The following is a 10,088-nucleotide window of genomic DNA, read 5'->3' on the forward strand; positions in this document are numbered from 1 at the left end:
TTTACCCTTGGGAAATTAAAAAGATTATTGCTGAAAGATCATTTTTGTGACTAAAAAGTAAAATGTTAATTTTTTCCTTCCATGTTGCTTCTGCTGCTGTGAATCACCTGAAGGGTTAATAAACTTCTTGAATGTGGTTTTGAGCACCTTGAGGGGTGCAGTTTTTAGAATGGTGTCGCTTTTGGGTATTTTCTGCCATATAGACCCTTCAAAATGACTTCAAATGTGAGGTGGTCCCTAAAAAAAATGGTTTTGTAAATTTGGTTGTAAAAATGAGAAATTGCTGGTCAAATTTTAACCCTTATAACTTCCTTGGAAAAAAAAAAGTTTGTTTCAAAAATTGTGCTGATGTAAAGTAGACATGTGGGAAATGTTATTTATTAACTATATTGTGTCACATAACTCTCTGGTTTAACAGAATAAAAATTCAAAGTTGGAAAATTGTGAAATTTTCAAAATTTTCGCCAAATTTCCGTTTTTTTCACAAATAAACGCAAGTTATATCGAAGAAATTTTAGCACTATCATGAAGTACAATATGTTACAAGAAAACAATCTCAGAATCGCTAAGATCCGTTGAAGCGTTTCGGAGTTATAACCTCATAAAGGGACAGTGGTCAGAATTGTAAAAATTGGCCTGGTCATTAACGTGCAAACCACCCTTGGGGGTAAAGGGGTTAATGATTAATTAAATACATTTTTTTTATTTAAAATTATAATAACCATAATTATAAAGCTTTTAGCAAGAAGTAGTGTGTAATTCAGCACAATCATAAATGTATACATTGTTATTATTATTATTATTATGGTTGTTATTAACATTATACCGATACTATTCTATATTTTAATTTAAATAAAGACACCATTTATAATAATAACAAAATTTAAATCAGTCTAATTCTCGGTTAGTGATAATTATAGCTTGAACTATTGACATTTTGTGAAACTTATTAATAATCCATTTTTTCTCTTACAATTCAGAAATGTAGCCGTGAATAATAAATGTAAAATACCACCGCCCACACCTTCATAATAAAAGAGACAAATAAAGAAGGGAAAGTAACGCTTTACCAGTTCTGTTTCGCTCGGATCATGTGACGCTTGCTGTCCTCGTTTTACAAATACTGTAAATCCCACAAATGGTGTTGGAGCTTTTTATGCACCGGATCCAGGTCCCCGTGGAGTTAATAAGTTACTGTACAATGCGCAGTTGCATTTGCAGAAATGTGTATATACAAAGTCAGTTAAGAACATCTTACACCCAATTTGTGGCATCGCTCAGAAGCGGTTTCTATTTTCTAAATGTTCTTCTCACTTATCCGAGATCTTTACTAGTCCCCGAGGTTTACTCTCAAAAGCCGACTGCTGTGAACAGTTTTGCTTTCAAAAACCGTACAATGAAATTGTGTGAAAGGCGTCTGAGTGCCGCTGCCAGCGTTGAGTCACACTTCGCAATTTTACACCGAGCTGCCCTAGATTTCCCTGAACAGAATCCAGACGGGTAATTGAGGGTCTTATATAAGGGTCTGGCACTCAACACTTTGTAGTATCCCTCATATTGTCTAATATCCATGTTGTTTCCTCTGTTTACATCGTACAAGCACCGTATACCGTATAGGAGCAGGCCAACAAGCTGGAGCTTTTTGGTATTTGCGCTGTTATTCTTACTTATAGAGCAGTATTTTTCTATCTACTGGCTAACACGGTACCAAGATATTTATCTTTCCTGTACTTATAGAGCACACACTCATTCCAATCAATGCTCCTTTTCACAAACTTTTTTTTTTCCTGGAACGATCGTCCAGGGACATGTCCTCCTTTGATCTGATGAAAATTGCCAATAAAAACAACAGGGACCAAATTTTCATATATGAGAAAAAAAAATGCAAAACTGAACTTAAGCGATTCCACACAAAAATAAAATAATATGCAAATGATTGGGGTACACGCCTGATTGCTGTGGGCCAGAACCGAGTTCTCTTCACCCTTAAACCCCTCGTCTAAACAGAAATCTGACATATGTGTAGTGCTGTACGATGTATTCTGTACTCACATGTCGGTCGGGAGTCCTTGATATTTCCCCGTCCATGGGACCACATACAGCTGGTAACTATTACACCTGTTGCTTCTGAGACCACAATAACTATCACACCTGATGCTGCTTGTGAGACCACTGTAACCTCACACTTGTTGCCTCTTGTAACTATCATGCCTGTTGCCTCTTGTGAGACTACTGTAACTATCATGCCTGTTGCCTCTTGTGAGACTACTGTAACTATCATGCCTGTTGCCTCTTGTGAGACTGCTGTAACTATCATCCTTGTTGCCTCTTGTGAGACTACTGTAACTATCATGCCTGTTGCCTCTTGTGAGACTACTGTAACTATCATGCCTGTTGCCTCTTGTGAGACTACTGTAACTATCATGCCTGTTGCCTCTTGTGAGACTGCTGTAACTATCATCCTTGTTGCCTCTTGTGAGACTACTGTAACTATCATGCCTGTTGCCTCTTGTGAGACTACTGTAACTATCATGCCTGTTGCCTCTTGTGAGACTACTGTAACTATCATGCCTGTTGCCTCTTGTGAGACTACTGTAACTATCATGCCTGTTGCCTCTTGTGAGACTACTGTAACTATCATGCCTGTTGCCTCTTGTGAGACTACTGTAACTATCATCCTTGTTGCCTCTTGTGAGACTACTGTAACTATCATGCCTGTTGCCTCTTGTGAGACTACTGTAACTATCATGCCTGTTGCCTCTTGTGAGACTACTGTAACTATCATGCCTGTTGACTCTTGTGAGATTACTGAAACTATCATCCTTGTTGCCTCTTGTGAGACTACTGTAACTATTATGCTTGTTGCCTCTTGTGAGACTACTGTACTATCATGCTTGTTGCCTCTTGTGAGACTACTGTAACTATCATGCATGTTGCCTCTTGTGAGACTACTGTAACTATCATGCATGTTGCCTCTTGTGAGACTACTGTAACTATCATGCCTGTTGCCTCTTGTGAGACTACTGTAACTATCACACTTGTTGCTTCTTGTAACTATCACACCTGTTGCATCTTATGAGACCACTACAATCATCATGAGTGACATTTCTAGTAAGATCACGTTAACCCCCACACCAGTTGTTTCTCTTAGAGTAAACAACAATTAATATTATCTCCATCCATTAGTCAGCCCCAGACAGTCCACTCACAGGGCCAGTAAATCCTGCCAAGGACTGACTTTCTTACATGATTCTTACATGTTCTTTAGACAAAAGAAAATTAATACCAATAAAAGATACAACCATACTGCAGTAATTCCAATAATAGCAGACATTGCACTGGCATACGTTCACTTCTGAGGCTTCACTGCTTGTCCACTGATAAGGCACGGGCTCATTATTACTCTGCGTACAGTTATTTCTGCTGATGATCAATAGTAATTAGGGCTCCAGCACAGACGTGGTAATAACTTATTATGGTCTTCTTGTCATTTTTACATTTCACTTCAGTTTGGTGGGAAATAATTAGTATTAGCTAAAACTTTTATAATGTGGAGATGTAAAACAAAGGGAATTCAAAATCCTGACATCTGAGTAAGCAGAAGTTGCATTTCAGGAGTATAAAGATCTCAACAAAATTTTTTTTTAAAAGAAATCAAGCTAGCAAAGTTATCCACAGAGAAACAAATCACCAGCAACATTAAAGTAAATCCCCCAAAATGTTATAAATACATAATTGACAAAAGGAAAAAAAAGATTATATGGGCCCCTCAAAAGATGATAATAACAAGGTAATTATAGAGGACAAAGAAAAGGCTGAGATATTAAAGGGACTCTGTCACCTGAATTTGGTGGGCTCTGTTTACGGTCCAATGGGCAGTGTTTTCTGTTCTTTCATGCACCCCTTCCTTTCCCGCTGGCCGCAATATTGTCTTGAATTTGATTAGGTTTCCTCCGTAGTACACGCGTGCGCAATGCAATCTCGCCTTACGCACTATGCTTTGCCCAACTGCGGGCAAAGCCGAAAAGCATTAATGCGCATGCGCCGGCGCACTATGTCCTGGAAGTATTTTGCTGTGTTCCGGGACATAGTGCGCCAGTGAGATTGCTTTGCGCAATCTCCTACTATGGAGGAAACCTAATCAAATTCAAGACAATATTGCGGCCAGCGGGAAAGGAAGGGGTGCATAAAAAAACAGAAAACACTGCCCATCGGACCATAAACAGAGCCCGCCAAATTCAGGTGACAGGCTCCCTTTAAACAGGCACTTTTCATCTATGTTCACCAATGAATGAGGGTGTCATAGATTTGTGCTGAATAATAGATCCTCCAGCATGCTTAACTGTTGGTAGGGCGTTCTTTTTTATAAGCTTCATTGCACATCTGTAAACAAACTTTTGCTTTGTATTGCCAAAAAGCTCTATTTTTGTTTTATTTGTCCACAGAACATTTTCCCAGAAGGATTGTAGTTTATCAAGGTACTCTTTGGCAGAGTTCAATAATTCCTTTATTGCTCCTTTCTTCAGCAATGGTTTCTTCCTTGGCCTTCGCCCATAAAGCTCTGCTTGGTTTAGTGTGCGGCGTATGATACTTGTTGAAACCATGACCCCAGACTGTCTCAGGTTGGCCTTCAGGTCTTTGGGTGTTTGAGGTGATGTTTTCTCTACCATTTGCACCAAATTTCGAACACATCTCTTGTCAATTTTCCCCTTTCCCCCACATCCAGGGAGGTTCTTGACGGTTCGATGCTTGGCAAAGTTCTTAATAACATTGCGCGTTGCTGAAACTGGAATACCAAGGTTTTTGGAGATGGCCATATACCCTTTGTAAGTCTTGTGTTGCTAATAATAGCAGTTCTGATGTCCTCAGACCGCTCCTCTGTCTTTACCATTGTGATAAAGGAACAGGGCTGACCATGTGTCTTTATAAAACACTCAAGTCATCATTCATTGGTTAATTCATGTCACATGGACACCGACAATTAATCACAGGTGATTCTCATTTGTGATTTACCGCAGGCAAGTCCCAGTATGTTTCCATATTAATGTAATGTAAAGAGGCCAATACCAGGGTCACAGTAGCTTTAGGTTTTTCTATTTTTTCCTCCCATTATTATTATTTTTTTTAAATTATTGTTTATCATTTGCTCTTTCGTATTTAACACAAGTTATTAAAAAAAAAACTGTTTCACTTTCATTTTTTTCAGGAGATTTTCCACATTATGTACTTACACGTCATGGGTGCCAATAACGATGAGCAGGACTGTATGTAAGTATATGATTACAGATTGCTTGACTCAGTGCTGATGCTCCTGTAATCAAAAGACCTTAGCATCTAACTTCCTTAGATAAACCAATGGCCTGTGATCCCTGTTCAATTACAATTCTCAGAGTATTTAGCTACATTTATCTATCAGCTATGATAGGATTGATTAGCAGGAAGAAATTAAAGGGCAGTAGAAATGTGTTAAACACTTATCCCAGGTGAGGGCTCTGCTCCCTTGACTCAGGGCCGTTGAATGCTGTCGTAGAGCACATTGCACTTGTAGCTCTCATGTGATCATCCACCTGCGCCTATTTAAGACCCACCAAGACACACACCTGTGCCTTGGTATAAAGACCTTGAGATCTCCAGTGCCATATCTGCCTGTGGCCTCCAGTACTTCTAGTGCCTGCCCCATACCTGCTTCCCAGTCTCTTGTCGGCCTGAAACCTCCAGTGCTTCTAGTACCTGCCCCATACCTGCTTACCAGTGTCTTGTCTGCCTGCAGCCTCCAGTGCTTTTAGTACCTGCCCCATACCTGCTTTCCAGTCTCCTGCCTGCCTGAAACCTCCAGTGCTTCTAGTACCTGCCCCATACCTGCTTTCCAGTGTCTTGTCTGCCTGCAGCCTCCAGTGCTTCTAGTACCTGCCCCATACCTGCTTACCAGTGTCTTGTCTGCCTGAAACCTCCAGTGCTTCTAGTACCTGCCCCATACCTGCTTTCCAGTCTCCTGTCTGCCTGAAGCCTCCAGTGCTTCTAGTACCTGCCCCATACCTGCTTACCAGTCTCCTGCCTGCCTGAAACCTCCAGTGCTTCTAGTACCTGCCCCATACCTGCTTTCCAGTCTCCTGCCTGCCTGCAGCCTCCAGTGCTTCTAGTACCTGCCCCATACCTGCTTACCAGTGTCTTGTCTGCCTGAAACCTCCAGTGCTTCTAGTACCTGCCCCATACCTGCTTACCAGTGTCTTGTCTGCCTGCAGCCTCCAGTGCTTCTAGTACCTGCCCCATACCTGCTTTCCAGTGTCTTGTCTGCCTGCAGCCACCAGTGCTTCTAGTACCTGCCCCATACCTGCTTACCAGTGTCTTGTCTGCCTGAAACCTCCAGTGCTTCTAGTACCTGCCCCATACCTGCTTTCCAGTCTCCTGTCTGCCTGAAGCCTCCAGTGCTTCTAGTACCTGCCCCATACCTGCTTACCAGTCTCCTGCCTGCCTAAAACCTCCAGTGCTTCTAGTACCTGCCCCATACCTGCTTTCCAGTCTCCTGCCTGTCTGCAGCCTCCAGTGCTTCTAGTACCTGCCCCATACCTGCTTACCAGTGTCTTGTCTGCCTGAAACCTCCAGTGCTTCTAGTACCTGCCCCATACCTGCTTACCAGTGTCTTGTCTGCCTGCAGCCTCCAGTGCTTCTAGTACCTGCCCCATACCTGCTTTCCAGTGTCTTGTCTGCCTGAAACCTCCAGTGCTTCTAGTACCTGCCCCATACCTGCTTACCAGTGTCTTGTCTGCCTGAAACCTCCAGTGCTTCTAGTACCTGCCCCATACCTGCTTACCAGTGTCTTGTCTGCCTGAAACCTCCAGTGCTTCTAGTACCTGCCCCATACCTGCTTACCAGTGTCTTGTCTGCCTGCAGCCACCAGTGCTTCTAGTACCTGTCCCATACCTGCTTACCAGTGTCTTGTCTGCCTGAAACCTCCAGTGCTTCTAGTACCTGCCCCATACCTGCTTTCCAGTCTCCTGTCTGCCTGAAGCCTCCAGTGCTTCTAGTACCTGCCCCATACCTGATTTTCAGTCTCCTGCCTGCCTGAAACCTCCAGTGCTTCTAGTACCCGCCCCATACCTGCTTTCCAGTGTCTCATCTGCCTGCAGCCTCCAGTGCTTCTAGTACCTGTCCCATACCTGCTTACCAGTGTCTTGTCTGCCTGAAACCTCCAGTGCTTCTAGTACCTGCCCCATACCTGCTTTCCAGTCTCCTGTCTGCCTGAAGCCTCCAGTGCTTCTAGTACCTGCCCCATATCTGCCTTCCATTCTCCTATCTGCCTGCAGTCTCCAGCGCTTCTAGTACCTGCCCCATACATGCCTACCAGTCTCCTGCCTGCCTGATAACTCCAGTGCTTCTAGTACCTGCCCCATACCTGCTATCCAGTCTCCTGTCTGCCTGAAGCCTCCAGTTCTTCTAGCACCTGCCCCATATCTGCCTTCCATTCTCATATCTGCCTGCAGCCTCCTGTGCTTCTAGTACCTGCCCCATACCTGCTTTCCAGTCTCCTGCCTGCCTGAAACCTCCAGTGCTTCAAGTGCCTGCCCCATACCTGCTTTCCAGACTCCTGTCTGCCTGAAGCCTCCAGTGCTTCTAGTACCTGCCCCGTACCTGCTTTCCAGTCTCCTGCCTGAAACCTCCAGTGTTTCTAGTACCTGCCCCATACCTGCTTTCCAGTCTCCTGTCTGCCTGAAGCCTCCAGTGCTTCTAGTACTGCCCCATACCTGATTTTTAGTCTCCTGTCTGCCTGAAGCCTCCAGTGCTTCTAGTACCTGCCCCATACCTGCTTTCATGTGATCATCCACCTGCGCCTATATATGACCCACCAAGACACACACCTGTGCCTTGGTATAAAGACCTTGAGATCTCCAGTGCCATGTCTGCCTGTGGCCTCCAGTACTTCTAGTGTCTGCCCCATACCTGCTTCCCAGTCTCTTGTCGGCCTGAAGCCTCCAGTGCTTCAAGTGCCTGCCCCATACATGCTTTCCATTCTCCTGTCTGCCTGAAGCCTTCAGTGCTTTTACTGCCTGCCCCATACATGCTTTCCAGTACCTTGTCTGCCTGCGGCCTACAGTGCACCTAGCACCGGCTTCGTACCTGCTTTCCAGTCTCCTGTCTGTTTGAAGCCTCCTGTGCTTCTAGTACCTTCCCCATATCTGCTTTCCATTTTCCTATCTGCCTGCAGCCTCCAGTGCTTCTAGTACCTGCCCCATACCTGCTTTCTAGTGTCTTGTCTGCCTGAAGCCTCCAGTGCTTCTAGTACCTGCCCCGTACCTGCTTTCTAGTCTCCTGCCTGCCTGAAACCTCCAGTGCTTCTAGTACCTGCCCCATACCTGCTTTCCAGTGTCTTGTCTTCCTGCAACCTCCAGTGCTTCTAGTGCCTGCCCCATACCTGCTTACCAGTGTCTTGTCTGCCTGCAGCCTCCAGTGCTTCTAGTACCTGCCCCATACCTGCTTACCAGTGTCTTGTCTTCCTGCAACCTCCAGTGCTTCTAGTACCTGCCCCATACACGCTTACCAGTGTCTTGTCTGCCTGCAGCCTCCAGTGCTTCTAGTACCTGCCCCATATCTGCTTTCCAGTCTCCTGTCTGCCTGAAACCTCCAGTGCTTCTAGTACCTGCCCCATACCTGCTTTCCAGTGTCTTGTCTGCCTGCAGCCTCCAGTGCTTCTAGTACCTGCCCCATACCTGCTTTCTAGTGTCTTGTCTGCCTGAAGCCTCCAGTGCTTCTAGTACCTGCCCCGCACCTGCTTTCTAGTCTCCTGCCTGCCTGAAACCTCCAGTGCTTCTAGTACCTGCCCCATACCTGCTTTCCAGTGTCTTGTCTGCCTGCAGCCTCCAGTGCTTCTAGTGCCTGCCCCATACCTGCTTTCCAGTGTCTTGTCTTCCTGCAGCCTCCAGTGCTTCTAGTACCTGCCCCATACCTGCTTACCAGTGCCTTGTCTGCCTGCAGCCTCCAGTGCTTCTAGTACCTGCCCCATACCTGCTTACCAGTGTCTTGTCTTCCTGCAACCTCCAGTGCTTCTAGTACCTGCCCCATACCTGCTTACCAGTGCCTTGTCTGCCTGCAGCCTCTAGTGCTTCTAGTACCTGCCCCATACCTGCTTTCCAGTGTCTTGTCTGCCTGCAGCCTCCAGTGCTTCTAGTACCTGCCCCATACCTGCTTACCAGTGTCTTGTCTGCCTGAAACCTCCAGTGCTTCTAGTACCTGCCCCATACCTGCTTTCCAGTCTCCTGTCTGCCTGAAGCCTCCAGTGCTTCTAGTACCTGCCCCATACCTGCTTACCAGTCTCCTGCCTGCCTGAAACCTCCAGTGCTTCTAGTACCTGCCCCATACCTGCTTTCCAGTCTCCTGCCTGCCTGCAGCCTCCAGTGCTTCTAGTACCTGCCCCATACCTGCTTACCAGTGTCTTGTCTGCCTGAAACCTCCAGTGCTTCTAGTACCTGCCCCATACCTGCTTACCAGTGTCTTGTCTGCCTGCAGCCTCCAGTGCTTCTAGTACCTGCCCCATACCTGCTTTCCAGTGTCTTGTCTGCCTGCAGCCACCAGTGCTTCTAGTACCTGCCCCATACCTGCTTACCAGTGTCTTGTCTGCCTGAAACCTCCAGTGCTTCTAGTACCTGCCCCATACCTGCTTTCCAGTCTCCTGTCTGCCTGAAGCCTCCAGTGCTTCTAGTACCTGCCCCGTACCTGCTTTCTAGTCTCCTGCCTGCCTGAAACCTCCAGTGCTTCTAGTACCTGCCCCATACCTGCTTTCCAGTGTCTTGTCTTCCTGCAACCTCCAGTGCTTCTAGTGCCTGCCCCATACCTGCTTACCAGTGTCTTGTCTGCCTGCAGCCTCCAGTGCTTCTAGTACCTGCCCCATACCTGCTTACCAGTGTCTTGTCTTCCTGCAACCTCCAGTGCTTCTAGTACCTGCCCCATACATGCTTACCAGTGTCTTGTCTGCCTGCAGCCTCCAGTGCTTCTAGTACCTGCCCCATATCTGCTTTCCAGTCTCCTGTCTGCCTGAAACCTCCAGTGCTTCTAGTACCTGCCCCATACCTGCTTTCCAGTGTCTTGTCTGCCTG

General features: G+C 45.9%; 1 protein-coding gene across 1 annotated transcript; it reads left to right on the plus strand.

Annotated features, from left to right (window-relative positions):
* Positions 1-2,207: 2,207 nt before the first annotated feature.
* Positions 2,208-2,921, plus strand: LOC138648147 (myosin light chain kinase, smooth muscle-like). The gene has a single exon (XM_069737652.1). The coding sequence runs from the start codon at positions 2,208-2,210 to the stop codon at positions 2,919-2,921; it is 714 nt and encodes a 237-aa protein (XP_069593753.1).
* The last annotated feature ends 7,167 nt before the right edge of the window (positions 2,922-10,088 follow it).

The sequence above is a fragment of the Ranitomeya imitator genome, chromosome 8, assembly GCF_032444005.1.
Source record: "Ranitomeya imitator isolate aRanImi1 chromosome 8, aRanImi1.pri, whole genome shotgun sequence".
Lineage (NCBI taxonomy): Eukaryota > Metazoa > Chordata > Amphibia > Anura > Dendrobatidae > Ranitomeya > Ranitomeya imitator.